The sequence below is a fragment of the Mastigoproctus giganteus genome, chromosome 10 (genome assembly GCF_048544385.1).
Source record: "Mastigoproctus giganteus isolate SK-2022 chromosome 10, ASM4854438v1, whole genome shotgun sequence".
In the NCBI taxonomy this organism is placed as follows: Eukaryota; Metazoa; Arthropoda; class Arachnida; order Uropygi; family Thelyphonidae; genus Mastigoproctus; species Mastigoproctus giganteus.
The window spans coordinates 200,760,046-200,777,792 of NC_143584.1; the positions used below are offsets into that span (position 1 = coordinate 200,760,046).

The following is a 17,747-nucleotide window of genomic DNA, read 5'->3' on the forward strand; positions in this document are numbered from 1 at the left end:
ATCGTTTTGAATATTTTCGTTAGATTCTTTTAATTGCGTTAATTTGAATTTTAATTGTTTTAAATTGATTTTGAATTGTGTTAAATTGATTATTTAATTATTTATATTTTACTTTAATGTACCGGTAAGTTGTCGATTTTTTCGTTTTTTCCGTTTTAATTTCTGGAGGGTATCATACGGAAGTGTTCTACGTACTATATTGAGGTAAACTCCTCTTATTAATTTACTAATATTATTATCAACGTAGAACATATTGAGTATTACAGCTCTGATTCATACTAGCTTGAAAACAATGCAAATGATCACTTAAGTGACAACTCTTGTGCATTTTTGATGTGCTGACACCTTGTTCATAACGAAAAACTGTACACATGTTCAGATGACATGCTCAAGATGCTGGCAATGTACCGAACTGTTACTCATCGATCACTCACTACCAGATCATACACATTGTCAATAACTTCTAGAGTGATGGACATTGCAGGTCTTTCACAGTGTGGATCATCTTCCTTGATTCAATTATGCTGCCCACTTCTTTACCATGAAATAGGAAGACGCATTCTCCCCACAGTGTTGTAACCATATCCAAACAAATTACCTTTGGCATTAGTCTTTTTTTTTTAACCAAATAATGGATGACTGCCCAGAGACTGGTTTTTTTTTCATCTTTCCTCATTCACACACTTTGTTGACTTCAGGAATTGTAATTTAAAAAAAAAAAAAAGACATTATTAAAACTTTACAAAACTTGGTGGATTACTATTTGAAGTATTATACATTAAGTACAGAAATTTTTAACACTGTACCACTACCCTTTCATAGTCAGGCCACAAACTTTCCAAACCTTCTTCATATAGCACAGCCATGGCACAAGCTTAGAAAAGAGGGTTGTAACAAAAAATCACTCGGTTTGATTAGTACTTTCAGAATATGTAATCATTTTATCTCTTGTATATTTTAAGATTTTGAGTAATGGCCAGTACCTCATTATCTGAGAGCACTTTGAAGTGCCTGTTAAAAGGAAATTAAAATTCAGCTATGTGTAAGAATTCCTAAAAATAGCTGCAAGCCTAACTCTGTTAATTCAAGAAAGTTGCTCATATAATTTTACACCACATAACACTCACTCATTCTGTATATGCACATTATATAATATGCTTTGGTACTCTAGTATTCTGAGGGTGTGGAAGGAAAGACTATAAAGGATATTAAAACAAAAATATAAGCAAAATAAATAAAGTATAAAAAATGAAAACTGTACTGTCCATGCTGTAAAGCAGGGGTCATCAACCTTTTTGAGTGAAGAGCCATTTTTGATCTAATTAAAAAAAAAAAAAAGAATCCGAAGAGCAACACTTCAGCTCGAGCTGGGGGGGGGGGGGGGGGAGTTTTGAAGAAATTGAATGGAATAGAGTGGGAAGATGTTTTATTAAAAAATATATATTTTGAAATATTATTTATTAATAATATTTCTAATTAATGTGACTTTTGCTGCTGAATCTCTTGAGTGAGTCTCTCAACATCAGGGAAGTATGCCGTAATTTTGATCTTTAAGCATGCTGAGAGACTTGCACTGTTTAGACGGTTTGATATATTTCTAATATAGTTCAGGTTCGAAAATATTTGCCCACAGAAATTCTTCAAACCAAAAACTGAGAGAAGTCCAAACGCAAATATTTTCAAATTTATATACGTGTCCGGTAAGCTACACCACGCATCGAATACAATTTGGTCTTGCTTTTTCAACTCATCTATCGGCATCCATTTATGTAGAATTGCAAGGGCAGCCTTTTGCCTCTCCAAATCCTCAATTTCAGTTTTAAGGCATTTTAGTCTTGCACTCCACATGTCCTTGACTTTTAAGTCCTCTAACTCCATTTCGAACTTTGCTTCGTGTGTGGGCTAAAAGTTAAAGAGCTGCAGTTACATGCTCAAAGAGCCACAGGTTGCCGACCCCTGCTGTAAAGTAATCTAATAGCTTGCAATGTTCACTTGAGATTGAGGAAAGTTTTTTTTTTTTTAACTTTAATTTATTTATGTTGCCTGTTTTTTGCCTTAATAACCTTTATACACCCTGCTCCCTAGAATTGCATACTGAAGTATCAATGCACAATATAATCGCTTTTGCTCTTTCCTTCTTGCATAGTACAGGAGAGCAGATAGTATACCATAATTCCCTCAGCTTTTATCATTTTTTGACTCAAATATTTTGTAATCTTATTATTATTCTTAACCTTTTAACCACCTCATATTCAGTTTCATTATCACTAGGTGGCAGTGATCACAGTGTGTTGAAGTGGGATTTACTCAAGGAGGTAACTACCATCAGAGGTAAAGGGAAGGGTTTTTGTTTTCGTAAAGGCGACTATGATGGTCTGAGACAGTATTTAAATTCTATACAGTGGGACCAACTGATGATGTTACCAACAGCAAACTCAAAATGGGAAGCATTCAAGGAACTAATCTTGGTGGCTACCAGGCTTTACATACCAACTAAGAAATATTGTTCAAGGTTTAGGCCTAAATGGTTGTCAGATGGACTAATGAGACATGTGGCAGAGAAGAAAAATGCATGGGATACATACAAATTAATGGGTGACATGGAAGCCTATGATAGATATAAGTTGGTCTGTAACCAAGTCACAAAGGAGATTAGGCAGGCAAAGGCAGACTACGAAAAATCCTTGGCAAAGGATGCAAAGAAAAACAGAAAGGAGTTCTTTACATACTTGAACTCGAGAAGGAAAGGGATGAATCAGATTGGTCCACTGGATATTGATGGTTCAACAGTTGAGGACCCTGCTCAGGTGGCTAACAATCTAAACGAGTATTTTGCATCTACATTCACGCATGAGGAGTTATTCAGGAAGGAGAATGATGTAGGTAAAGTAAACATTGGCAGTGAGCTGGATGATTTTGTAATAACTGAGAGGAAAGTGGAGGAGAGATTGTTGAGGATAAACATAAAAAAGGCACCTGGGGTGGATGGGATCTATCCAGTTATATTAAAGGAGGCAGCAAAGGAAGTATGCAAACCCCTAGCCATAATTATGAGGGCTTCTTTGGACTCAGGGGAGGTACCCATAGACTGGAGATGTGCAAATGTAACCCCAATTCACAAAGGAGGATCAAAGGCTGACACAAGTAATTATAGACCTGTTAGTTTAACTTCTGTTCCAGGTAAATTAATGGAGGCACTGGTTAAAGAAGCACTGCAGGATCATCTAGACAAGAATTCAGTTATAGCTCAGACGCAGCATGGTTTTGTTAAGGGCAGGTCTTGCCTGACCAATTTGATTGGATACTATGATGTAGTCACAAAAGAACTGGATGCAGGGAATAACTTTGATATTATATATTTGGATCTTAGAAAGGCTTTTGATACTGTTGCACATGGAAGACTGCTGCACAAATTGGAGCAGTGTGGCATTGGAGGCAAATTGCTGCTATGGATAAGGGGATGGTTGAGTGGCAGAAGACAGAGAGTGGTAATCAATGGACACTGCTCAACGTGGACTAATGTTATTAGTGGAGTTCCTCAAGGTTCAGTGTTGGGTCCATTGTTGTTTTCGGTGTTTATGAATGATATTGATGATGGGATATCAAGTTTAATGTCTAAGTTTGCAGATGATACAAAGGTTGGCAGGGTCGTTAAGGACACTACTGACGCTATGCTGCTGCAACAGGATCTGGAAAGGTTGAACAGATGGGCTGAGAGGTGGCAAATGAAGTTTAACATTGACAAATGTAAAGTACTACATATGGGTAACAGTAACCCCAGAGCAATGTATCAACTCTGCGGTACTACACTGACAGTGGTGGAGAATGAAAAGGACCTGGGGGTAATTGTGCAGGCAGATATGAAGTTCTCTGAGCAGTGCAGACGAGCTGCAAGAGTAGCTCATGGTGTCTTGTCAATGATATACAGGAATTTTTCTAGCAGGGATAAGGAGGTGATTATTCCCTTGTATAAGGCAATGGTTAGGCCACATCTTGAGTACTGTATACAGGTCTGGAGGCCTCATTTCAAGAAGGATGTAGAGCTGCTGGAACGGGTACAGAGAAGGGCAACAAGATTAGTAAATGGAACAAAGGGTTGCTCTTACGAAGAAAGGCTTAAGTTTTGCAAATTACAGAGTCTGGAGACTAGGCACCGGCGAGGTGATCTGATAGAGGTGTATAAGGCTTTGAATGGTTTGAGCATGCTCAATGCCAATGGGATTCTTCATCTTTCTCAGAATAATCACCTCAGAGGGCATAAATTCAAATTGAGGAAGGACGGATGTCGGATAGATGTGAGGAAATTTGCCTTTGGCCAGCGGGTGGTTGGTTGGTGGAACCGACTTCCATCACTTGTTGTTGAAGTTGATAGCCTAAACAAATTTAAAGCTCAACTGGACAGGTATTTCGAACGAACGGAGGGGTGAAATGGGAGAGGGTTTTTTTTTTTTTTTTTTTTTTTTGGCTGATGCTGAATAAGCTTGCTTTCTTGCATCATATGCCTCTACTAATGCTAATGCTAATGCTAATCACTTATAATCAAAACATAAATCTAATAAATCTATTCTTCTTACATAGTATAGAGCTGTAAAGTATAACAAAATATCACTTCACCATATTTATAGCTGAATTACTTACTGTGACCATAGGCATCCGAGTGGGGACTTGTATTCCCTAGATTATGCAGTTTTATAAACAGTTAAATGGATGGATACTGGCTTTTATAACATGGGATATGTGTATCCCCAAACATCTTTGCCACCTCTTGAGAAATTTCTGGTGACTATCCATAACTATGATACCCATTTGATTACATGAATTTTAATGATTTACGTATCTCTTTGAAACATTACTATTGTAAGGGGAAGTTCCTTTACTATTTTTTTTACTATTGTAAGGGGAAGTTCCTTCAAAAATCAGATGAAGACATTCCTACTTTCAGAAAGTATTTTGAAATAAATTTTCCAAATTACAGTAATTTACTGTACAGTTTATTATTTCAAAATATACAATTTGTTTTCTTCAGAACATATTATGACAACTTTACATTAAACATACACACAGAAAAAGAATATGTACATCGGATTTTTTTTTTTTTCTTTCAATGACACTAACCCCTTCAAGTTCCCTAAAGTTTACAGGTATAATGGACGGCATTTATTGCGATAACTTCGGGACACAGCTTAATTGATAACAGTAGCGATTAAAAAATGCAGCTATTCAGCACTGTTTATTGACAAAAGATTGTCACATTTCTTCTAAGTTTTACTGATTTTTACATTTTCATTTTTAAACAAACAAGTGTGTTTGGGCAAGGCACAATAGTAAAGTCCAGTTTTATCTGCATTGTACACATTACATGGTGAGAATTCAGTAACAATTTTAGGCCACTCATCTTCAGTCTAACTTTCAGCCACTAAGAAATTAGCATCTTTTTGCTCACTATGTATGCATTTGTAAATAATATTTTCCTTTTTTTTTTTAACAGTAAACCATCCTTCTGTTGCAACAAAGTCATCGGTCTCCATTTTACTTAGCAATTCTTTTTTTCACATCAGAGAACTGTCAACACAGGCATCTTTTTTCACAAACATTAGAAAACCAAAGTTTTAATGCTGATTACACCTGACCATCTTTTCCACTATGATTTCTCTTACAGTTCAAGTTTTCATTTTATTTTACTGCTCTATGAATAGCATCTTGATTTTTTAAATTTATACACAAAAGAGGCTTCAAAATTCTTAACTGCACTGCTGCATTATGTTGACCCATTTCAGTAATTTATCCCAGCATTCTAAAATGACAAGTTTTTCTTTAAGGTTTACATTGTTATGTTTCTTTTGTGCTTCCACCATTACAGTACATAAAAAAGGTTAATGCTCTAATGTAAAACAGTCAAATTGGTAGGAGTACAGAAAGAGGTAGGAGTAAAATGTGTTAGAGTTAAGAAAGAACTGGGATGTTATGCAATCACTTCCACTGCATGTATGTCAAGGCCACAATAAGACAAAAAAAGAAATACCAAAAACTGAAACACTGATTACAAGAAATGTCATTTTTTTCTATCTATTATTATACATCTGATTGGAACGTCATAAATTAACATTATCAGAGATCACAATAAGTGTATGCCACTTATTATGATCACTTATTGTATATGTATACACTACTTGTATATGTATACACTCCTACACTACTTTTATATGTATACACTCCTACACTACTTGTATATGTATACACTCCTACACTACTTGTGTATGTATACACTCCTACACACTCCTTGTATATGTGGCACCTCCGTAGCCAGGTGGGCAGGAGCAACAGTGCGTAGCACACACTTCTTGATTAGACCGGGATTCGAACCCATCACCACCAAATACGGAGGATGCGGAAAGGTCAGGGAATGACCACCGCATATCCCCGGAGCAATATGGCCTTAGTTGCTAATGCTCCTAAAAACCAAATAACAAACAAACAAACAAACAAACTTGTATATGTATACACTCCCACACAAAATTATTTTTCATTAGACAATTCATTTGCATTACAGTTCTTCAAACAAAACTGCGACTGAACTGCTTTATAATATCATAATATAAGACTGTTAGAAATTACAACATTTCAGTTGACTTGGTCTTTCTGAATAACAGTCCAGAGCAGCTGCCTTCTGGTGCACTATGGCCACAGATGCCGATGCACCTAATAAATCCCCAAACAAACAGCAGCTGTCTTCCATCATTTACATGTAAAAGATGAAGGATTACTTAATTTTGCAGGCCAGTTGGGAAAACAAAAGTTTGTGAGACATCTGTTTTCATCATAAATTGCAGAACAATTTACTTACAGAGCTTTATTTATATATTTCTTTTAGAATTCATTTTAAGAGTTTATTGTATTTTTATTCAAACAGTAGTTTGAATAAAATAATTAAAGTGAATACAAATAGCTACAAAAGAAACAAACCATTTACTGAGACTTTACTCTATATATATATATATATATAACTATATAAACATGGGATAATATACACATGTGACCCATTTTTCCAAGTGATTTCTGCTTTTTCTGAGTAACAGTCACTTGAGAACATTTATGTATATAATCTAAAAATACTGAAATAAAATCTAGTAAAGCTATAGACAATTTATCACAGAAATGAACAAATTCTTAAGATTCAGTTAAACATGACAAGGATGAGCCAATTGTAGTTTCCCCCTGACTTAGTTGGTGAAAACATTCTTTAACAAGAACAATACTGTTGAACTGCTGTTACGAGACTATTTAAAATTCTTAAAGTATCACAAAAAATAACAGCTCCTAAAGTAAATTAAATATGAAATACTACTTATCACATATGCCTAAGTTCTATTTAGGAAACAACAGTTAACTTTATGGCACGCCTCCCTGCATAATATCTTAACTCTTCAAATAATTTTTATTTTTTATAATCAGCCAATATCCCACTCTTCCAAGATCTCCTCCAGTTGGTACTTCAGTGCTCTAAATGAAGGACGATCTTCAGGATGCTACAAAAAATAAAAAATTACACAATTGTATGCTCAAGAATATAATGAAGAAATCAACTTTTTAATTTTATGTGAGGACATACAGAGACCAGATGATATTTATATTTTATTCAGATAGAGATAGTATTAGTATTAATGGTGGCAAATGATGCAAGAAAACAATCTTATACAGCAGCAGCAAAAAAAAAAAAAAAAAAGCCAACATTTCCCATATCACTTATCCATTCCTTTTACCAGTTTGTCTAGTTCTTCCTTAAATTTATTCAAACTACCCACCTCTACAACACCAGATGGGAGTTTGTTTCAACAATAGACCATGCACTGGCTGAAGGAAAATTTCTACACATCTATCCTGCAACCATCCTTCCTCAGTTTGAATTTATGCCTCCTTGTGTGTAGTTAGAGCAAGAAGAATGATTCCATCACCATTGAGTTGAATTTTTATTTTTTAGTTGTTGGTGCATTGGCTTCTGTGGCCATATTGCACCTCCCAAGGTTTTTGCATTTTCTACTTTGATCCAAGCCCGAGGCGGGATTTGAACCTGCAACCTTTGGGTTGCCAACAGGCACTTTACCCACCCGGCTAGCCCAGTCGGCATTGAGCTGAATAAATCTGTTCAAAGCTGTGAACACCTCAATCAGATCTCCTTACAGGTGCCTAGTCGCTGCAATCCAGGTGCTGCAATTTGCAGAACTGAAACCTTTCCTGGTAAGAGTACCCTTTTGTTCCTTTCACTAATCTCATAGCTCTACTCTGCACTCGTTCCAACAGATCTACATCCATTCCTAAAATGAGGTTACCAGACCTGTATGCAATACTCAAGATGTGGCCTGACCATTGCCTTATACAATGAGATAATCACCTCCTTATCCTTGGTGGCAAAATTCCTGTATATCACTGACAAAACTTATGAGCTGTTCTGGCAGCCTGTCTGCATTAGCATTAGTAGAGGTATACAATGCAAGAAAGCAAGCTTATGCAGCATCAATCAAAAAAAACACTCCGATTTCACCCCTCCGTTTGTTCCAAATACCTGTCCAGCTCACCCTTAAATTTATTTAGGCTATCAAATTCCACAACAAAAGATGGAAGTCTGTTCCACCAATCAACTACCTGCTGGCTAAAGGCAAACTTCCGCACATCTATATTACAACTGTCTTTCCTCAATTTGAATTTATGCCCTCTCAGGTGATTATTCTGAGCAAGAAGAAGCTTTGAGCTTCCATCCATCAGCTTTGAGCATTCTCAAACCATTCAAGGCTTTATACACCTCAATCAGATCACCTCACAGGTGCCTAGTCTCCAGATGCTGTAATCTGCAAAACTTAAGCCTTTCTTCGTAAGAGCAACCCTTTGTTCCATTCACTAATCTTGTTGCCCTTCTCTGTACTCGTTCCAACAGCTCTACATCATTCTTAATATGAAGCCTCCAGACCTGTATACAGTACTCAAAGTGTGGCCTGACCATTGCCTTATACAAGGGAATAATCACCTCCTTATCCCTTCTAGAAAAATTCCTGTATATCATTGACAAGACACCATGAGCTACTCTTGCAGACCATCTGCACTGCTCAGAAAACTTCATATCTGTCTGCACAACTACCCCCAGGTCTTTTTCATTCTCAACCACTGTCAGTGTAGTACCACAGAGTTGATACGTTACTCTGGGGTTACTGCTTTCCATATGTAGTACTTTACATTTGTCAATATTAAACTTCATTTGTCACCTCTCAGCCCATCTGCTCAAATTTTCTAGATCCTGTTGCAGCAGCATACTGTCATTAGTGTCATTAATAACCCTACCAACCTTCGTATCATTTGCAAACTTGGACATTAAGCCTGATATACCATAATGTTCTTTCCCTGGAAGAAAAGCAGTGCACTTCTTCTTCCCTAGGGCATGGTCTTATTCATTCATATAGTTAATTTTTTCACTTTCACTTTTATTTCTTATGGAATTGAAATGATAATTACGGTACTGGGAAATAATATTTTTTGCTAAAAAAAATTAATGAGTTACCAGACTGTACTTTAAGCCTTAGCCATAAAATTATATAACTTATTTTAAGGTTGGTGCTGCGTGATCTTTTTCAAACATGCATAAACAAAGTACTTTCTTTTAAATTCAGTTTGCTTATCCAAATCCCTCTCCCTCTCATTCTTCTTTGATGTCTTGGAAGCCATTCTTAAGCATTTCCTTTAAAAATCCTGAAAGACATGTTTTTTGTTGCCTGCTATCTGTATTATATGTATGAACAAGTTTCACCTTTTGTTCTTCACTTGTTCTGTTGCCTATTTTTAGCTTTAATTACCTTTACACACTCCACCCTCCTAGAATTGCACACTAAACAAGAGCCAGCCAGAGTAAGTGACACAGAACTCCACAGAGTTCTGTGTCACTTACTCTGGCTTACCAAAAATACAATGCGGAGATCGGGGAAACCCTGGTACCATCAGACAACTAACACACTTTACACTTTACCCCACCTCCCTAGAATTGCATACTAAACAACAGCCAGCCAGAGGGCCAGTCATACAAGCCACTTCTTGCTCAGGTGTAAGGATATGTAGCATCCAACGTGCACAAATTCAAAATACCTAAATGTTCTTTAAGAAAAGTATATCTCCTACCTACTGACATTTCAAACTGCCACTTTTCTGGTTTGAAAGTTACTTGTTGGTCTTTCTGCATAGAAATGAAAAGCAAATGATGAGGAAATATTACCACATTAAGTTTCTTATAACAGCTTCTGTTGCAGTTTTATTCAGCTGCATGCAAAATAACTTCAGAGTTGTAAGTTATTCCATATTTACATTCATAACAAATTTGGGAGATTTCAAAACAAGGTTATTTCATAATTGTATCAAGATATTTGCAGACATAAAAAACGATTTCCACTTGGTGCAGTGAATCCAAACTAAAGATGTAAACAAATGTTAATACTTTTCTATATAAAAAATCCATTAATCTTTTTTTGAACGGTCTTTGTATAGAGTTTTCAACTTGAATACAATTTTTTTTTTTTTTTTGCAAGCAGTACTAAAATATATATAGTTACTAAAAGTAAAATTGTAACAAAAACTTCTTAAATCATAACTTTTCTAATAGCATGTATAGAGAAAACTTCTTTTCATTTTGGAAACTGAGGAAATAAAGTGAAAATATGAAAGGAAAATATTGAAGCTTTGAAAGAATTTTAGAGGGAATAGAATAAAGAAGTATAATTAAGAAATTAAGACAGTCAATTTTAGTACATTTTTAACCCTTCAAGTCATCTGCCACGTGAAATACATCTAAGTTTATATACATACAAATTACATTTCTGAAAATGTTTATTTGAATAAAAAATAAAATAAAATAACTGGATCCTTATTTAAAGTTAAATGTTTTAACTTGCAGAATTAGTACTTTTTTTCATAACTTGGGCTGTGTTATAGCACCTTAGGTTTCAGATGCTGAATACTTAAATCACTCACTTCCTCAAAAAAGGAAAGCTTCCATTCACTTGAATTCTCCCACCACTCCATGTTTTAGCATTTACTGACAACTCAACGGGGACACCTCTTCAAAACATATTCATTCCTAACAAACTCTAGCCTTAATCTTGAATAAATTAACAGAAGTTGAAAAACATGGTTATGAAATAACCACGTTTTGAAAACATATAGCATTAGCATTAGTACAGGCATTTGATGCAAGAAAGCAAGCTTATGCAGCATCAGCCAAAAAAAAAAAAAAAAAAAAAAAAAACCACTTCCACTTACCCCTCCGTTCATTCAAAATACCTGTCCAGCTGAGCCTTAAACTTATTTAGGCTATCAACTTCCACGACAAGGGATGGAAGTCTGTTCCACCAACCAACCACTCGCTGGCTAAAGGCAAATTTCCGCACGTCTATCCTACATCTGTCTTTCCTCAATTTCAATTTATGCCCTCTCAGGTGATTATTCTGAGCGAGAGGAAGAATCCCATCAGCATTGAGCATGCTCAAACCATTCAATGCTTTATACACCTCTATCAGATCACCTCGCTGGTGCCTAGTCTCCAGACACTGTAATTTGCAAAACTTAACTTTCTTCGTAAGAGCACCCCTTTGTTCCATTCACTAATCTTGTTGCCCTTCTCTGTACTCGTTCCAGCAGCTCTACATCCTTCTTGAAATGAGGCCTCCAGACCTGTATACAGTACTCTAGGTGTGGCCTGACCATTGCCTTATACAAGGGAATAATCACCTCCTTATCCCTGCTAGAAAAATTCCTATATATCATTGACAATACACCATGAGCTACTCTTGCAGCCCATCTACACTGCTCAGAGAACTTCATATCTGCCTGCACAACCACCCCCAGGTCCCTTTCATTCTCTACCACTGTCAGTGTAGTACCACAGAGTTGATACGTTGCTCTGGGGTTGCTGTTTCCCATGTGTAGTACTTTACATTTGTCAATGTTAAACTTCATTTGCCACCTCTCAGCCCATCTGCTCAACCTTTCCAGATCCTGTTGCAGCAGCATAGTGTCAGTAGTGTCCTTGACAACCCTGCCTACCTTTGTATCGTCTGCAAACTTCGACATTAAGCTTGATATACCATCATCAATATCATTTATGAATACAGAAAACAATAATGGACCCAACACTGAGCCCTGAGGGACTCCACTAATAACATTAGTCCACGACGAGCAGTGTCCATTGATTACCACTCTCTGTCTTCTCCCCTTCAGCCACCCCTTTATCCACAGCAGCAATTTGCCTCTAATGTCACACTGCTCCAATTTGTGCAGCAGTCTTCCATGTGCAACAGTATCAAAAGCCTTTCTAAGATCCAAGTATATAATATCAAAGTTATTCCCTGCATCCAGTTCCTTTGTGACTGCATCATAGTATCCAATCAAATTGGTCAGGCAAGACTTCCCCTTAACAAAACCATGCTGTGTCGGAGCTATAACTGAAGTCTTGTCTAAATGATTTTGCAGTGCTTCTTTAACTAGTGCCTCCATTAATTTTCCTGGAACAGAAGTTAAACTCATAGGTCTATAATTGCTTGTGTCAACCTTTGATCCTCCTTTGTGAATTGGGGTCACATTTGCACATCTCCAGTCTGTGGGTACCTCCCCTGATCCAAGGAAGCTCTCATAATTATGGCTAAGGGTTTGCTTACTTCCTCTGCTGCCTCCTTTAATATAACTGGATAGATCCCATCCACCCCGGGTGCCTTTCTTGTGTTTATCTTCAACAATTTCTCCTCCACTTTACTCTCAGTTATTACAAGATTCTCTAGCTTACTGCTAGAGTTGAATACACCTCTGGCTTTCCCCTCGCTAAATAACTCCTCATGTGTGAATGTCGATGCAAAATATTCATTTAGTTTGTTAGCTACCTGAGTAGGATCATCAACAGTTGACCCATCGATATCAAGTGGACAAATCTGATTCATCCCCTTCCTTCTAGAGTTTACATAAGTAAAGAACTCTTTGCTGTTTTTCTTTGCATCCCTTGCCAAAGATTTCTTGTAATCTGCCTTCGCCTGCCTAACCTCCTTTGAAACTTGGTTACAGATCAACTTGTATCTATCATAGGCTTCTGTGTCATGTGTTAATTTGTATGTATCCCATGCATGTTTCTTCTCTGCCATATGCCTCATCAGTTCATCTGACATCCATTTAGGCCTAAACCTTGAACAATATTTCTTAGTTGGTATGTAAAGCCTAGTAGCTTCCAAGATAAGTTCTTTGAATGCTTCCCATTTTGAGTTTGCTGTTGGTAACATCATCAGTTGGTCCCACTGTATAGAATTTAAATACTGTCTCAGTCCATCGTAGTCGCCTTTACGAAAGCAATAACCCTTCCCTTTACCCCTAATGGTAGTTACCTCTTTGAGTAAATCCCACTTCAGCACACTGTGATCACTGCCACCTAGTGGTTCATTTATCTGCAGATTCTTAATGCATGAAGAATCACTGCTGATAATCAAATCAAGAGTATTCCTCCCTCTAGTTGCCTCCCGAACATGCTGATGTAGAAAACAATCATCCAATAAATCCACAAAAGCCTTGCTAGTGTGTGAGTGACCAGCCCCCAAATTCCAGTCAATATCTGGGAAATTAAAATCTCCCATTATAAGACTCTCTGATTTACTGGCCCACTCTATTTCTCTGTACAGTTTCTTATTATACTCATCAGAGTCATTAGGCCTATAGCACACTCCTACTCTCAATTTTGATCTCCCAATGCTTATGTCACACCAAACTGACTCGACACTGCACTGTCCAGCGATGTCCACTGGCTTCACTTCCTTGGATTTTATGCATTTCTTAACTAATAGCATAACCCCTCCTCCCTTCCTATCCAGTCTATCCTTTCTGTAGACGTTGTACTCCCCAAATTCCAGTTCTGCATTCCTTATATCTGTGTAACACCACGTCTCTGATATCCCAACAATATCTGCCTTTGATGTTTTGAGCAATACCTCAAATTCATCAAATTTATATACTAAACTCCTAGCGTGTACACGCAAGTATACATGCACCTATTTCTATTCTTAGCTACCCTAACACAACCCATGTGTTTACTTGTACCGCAATGACTCCCAGCAGTCTCTGAAATATCCTGAATCTTGTTTTTCAGGCTTCTGCTCATTCCAATAGAAGCAGTATATAACACATTCCAAATTGACACAAACTTCTGTTTGCTACCATACTACATAGCCATTTCATAATCATAGAGAGAAATAAGAAAAATCCTGGTTTTCATTATCTTTTTGCATTCATTTGAAATTATTGTAAAAATTTTTTTACCTCTTCCCAACAGGACTTTATAACAACGTAAACCTCCCAAGGACAAGTACGAGGTCTGTCCAAACGTTGGCCTCTTTGTACATGTTCTACAACTTCTGCATTAGTAGCCCGGCCATAAGGAACTTTTCCACAAGTGAATACCTCCCACATAAGAACACCTGAAAAATTTGAAGTAGAAATTAAGAAAAATGCAGTGAATTAAAGAATAATCTATTATTTATTTATTGTAAAAATGTGTAACAAAGTTTCAAATTAGTTACTCATTAAAGAACTGGTTTAGTGCATTAGCAATTAAGGCTATATGTGCCAAGCACTCATGTATGAAAGTAATGTATCAAAATGATGATAGCAAGGCAGTATATCTGCTTCTCTGCCCATTGTGATATTAAGTAAATTTAAAAGAACAACCATTGCCAAGTGATGTAAAATTACAGAGTTATATGCATTGTGTATGTTAATCTTTTAATTATATAGATATTCTCTGAATTATACAAGTCCAAGATATGCATTTTTGTATGTATATTTGTATATTTATGCAAATTGCATTCTTAGGAAAATTTTTTAAAAACATATAACACATTCCAAGTTAACACAATTCTGTCCGCTACCATACTAAATAGCCATTTCATGTGATTATTAATGTGATCAACCATGCCTGTGCATGGTTGATCACATTGATAATCACATGAAAATGTAACTTATTTTTGCATGAACAGTTACTGTTCATGCAAAAATAAGTTACAATTGTATGTAATAGATACGTAGATGTAATAGTATATGTAGTTTAAATACAAATACATATTTAAATGATTTTGTATGTTATTATAATTACAGTAGAGCATCGATAATCCGAACTAATTGGGACTGGGGGTAGTTCGGACTTCCGATTTGTTCAGATCTTAGAACTTATCAAAAATACAGTTTTGGAGACTAAAAAAAAAAAAAAAGTTTAGTAAGTTTAGAAATAAAAACACCAAGTTGTACTTACGTATTTTTATTCATAGGTAACAAAACAAATGGAACTTCCAGCCATAATAACATATATGTATAGGCCTTTAACGAAAATAATTACTTATTTTTTGCTGAACCATTTTTGAACTTTGTTTCTTTATGCCAGCTCTCTCACTCTTTTCAGAAAAAGTAGTTGAGTTGGATTCAGCTTGTTGCTCATACCTATCCCTCGTTGTTAGCACAGTTGGTAAAATCACCATCATCCCCATCCTAGGTGTAAAAGACCTGACCTGAGTTCAAGTCAGGCGTAACTTGAGGATATGCAGGCCCCTAGGCAAAAGTTTTTGGGGTCCCTGTAAAAATGTTTATCATGTAACGCTCTACTTTAATAGTAAAAAAATGGGTCATAGGGGCCCTCAGAAAATTAGGATTACACAGTCAGTATAAAAATGTAAAGCAAATAAATATGCATATATTTCTAAGGAAATATATACAAATCTGAACATATCAGCAGCATATGCATTTTGACCAGAAGTTACATTACAAATTGAAAGTATATTTTATTTGCAAATTTTTTAAGGAACATGATCACTCATGCTCATCATTATAATACTGGATATCAATGATTTTGGCTGTGTCCATTGCCATCTATGAGTCCCCCCCCCTCAAAACATGGGCCCCAGGCATGTGCTTAGTTTACCTAGGCCTAAGATAGGCCCTGTTTCGAGTTCCATCAATGATGGGAGGAATTTTTATGGGCCTTTTTCACAACGTGGCTAAGTTAGTTGGCCTCAGGCAAGGGTTGCATGGTTTTTTCTCCCTAAAACTCTGGTTTTTCGGCCAGCAAACAAAATCTACCACGGAACACTCAATTTCCAAACAGTATACACAGAGTAGTAATATAGCCTTAGTTGCTGATGCTCCCAGAACCCAACTACTGTTTGTCGTTGGGCCCTAGGCACATGCCTAGGGCCCAACGACAAACAGCATCTTCAAGGGATAGGCATTAGATGTTTTCATAGTTTTTTTTTTTTTTTTTTTTTCCCTGTAAAATTTTTTTCCTTGTTTTTAATTTCTGTTATGGTTGACTTTCCAATCTCGTAAAATCTTGCTAGTGAAGACCCACTTTCTCCCTTTGAAAGTCTGTTTAAAATCTCAAATCTTCGATTTAATTGTTAAAAATTTCTGCTTCCTATTAAAAGAAGAAGACCACATAACTTCAGTATGGTAAAATAAAACTCTGTAAATGTTCAGAATCTCTTCATTCCTATATCTAAACTTTGTAAACATTTTGCACCTTATCTCACTTGCGCATATCATGTTGGTTGCAATTTCTGCATACTGTGCCCTTTGTTATTGAACTGATCAGATTACAAAGTGTTATGTTTAGTTAGTAACTATGTATATATATTAATTAAGCTATGTACATAAGCGTAAATTTATTTTTATTTTGATAACCTGTGGATAATATTCTTCCGATTTTCATGTAACATTTAATTTTATTAATTGATAAGGTAAAATAAAAATATAAATTTGTGCTTTATATCTTCATTTTTATAGCCTGTAAATAATATTCCTCCAATTTTCGCTTATTAGAATTGCCGTTTAATAGAATCAAAATTTACTTCACAAATGTGATCATAATAACCGGTGCTTACTGCAATTATTTTATGGTACCAGCATAAAAAAAAAGACTATGCACATGAGGAGGCATAAATTCAAACTGAGGAAGAATGGTTGCAGAATAGATGTGCGGAAGTTTGCCGTCAACCAACAGGTGGTTGATTGCTGGAACAAGCTGGCACTTTATATGTTTCTGTTGAGATTTGCACAATTTAAAGCAAAATTTGATATTTGTTCATCACTCCATTGCAAAATTGTGACATAGAACATCAAATGCTATTAACAAAACCAGTTGTTACTTGCAACCGGTCAGCCTCTGTACCACCATCTGTTGGAGGAAATTTGAACTGCAACATGCTACTCCCACTTATTTTCAAACCCTCATCAAACATGACTGCAAAAGCACCAGTCCAGTAACTTTACTGCCACACCTTGTAGTCTGTTAATTTTATTTTCTCTCTTTTGAGTTTGTATTCAGTCATCTAATTAAAAAAAATAAATAATTTATAATTTGATATTTAATTTGTCTTTTTTTGTAATTTTAGTTGGTAGATATTATGTTTTGCATTTTGCATACAGGTTAACCATATTTAAAACTTATTTCCTAATGTCTGAAATGCTCAGATAGGGGTTGTTGCTTGTTCGTTTTTTAGGAGCATTAGCAACTAGGGCCATATTGCTCCGGGGATATGCGGTGGTCATTCCCTGTCCTTTCCGCATCCTCCGTATTTGGTGGTCACGGGCTTGAACCCCAGTCTAATCAAGAAGCGTGTGCTATGCATTGCTGCTCCTGCCCACCTGGCTACGGAGGCGCCTTCAGATAGGGGAATCCATGATTATTTTGCTGTGAG

General features: G+C 36.3%; 1 protein-coding gene across 1 annotated transcript in view; it reads right to left on the reverse strand.

Moving 5' to 3' along the window:
* Positions 1-7,405: 7,405 nt before the first annotated feature.
* The window catches only part of LOC150079777 (tyrosine-protein kinase Btk-like), a 47,412-nt gene continuing 37,070 nt past the window's right edge, over positions 7,406-17,747 (reverse strand). Inside the window, exons 13-14 of the mRNA XM_090384106.1 lie at positions 14,323-14,480; positions 7,406-7,526 (exon numbers count right to left, since the gene is read on the reverse strand). Coding sequence (XP_090240232.1) covers positions 7,449-7,526; positions 14,323-14,480 — 236 coding nt within the window. The 3' untranslated portion in view covers positions 7,406-7,448. The remainder of the gene's footprint in view (positions 7,527-14,322; positions 14,481-17,747) is intronic.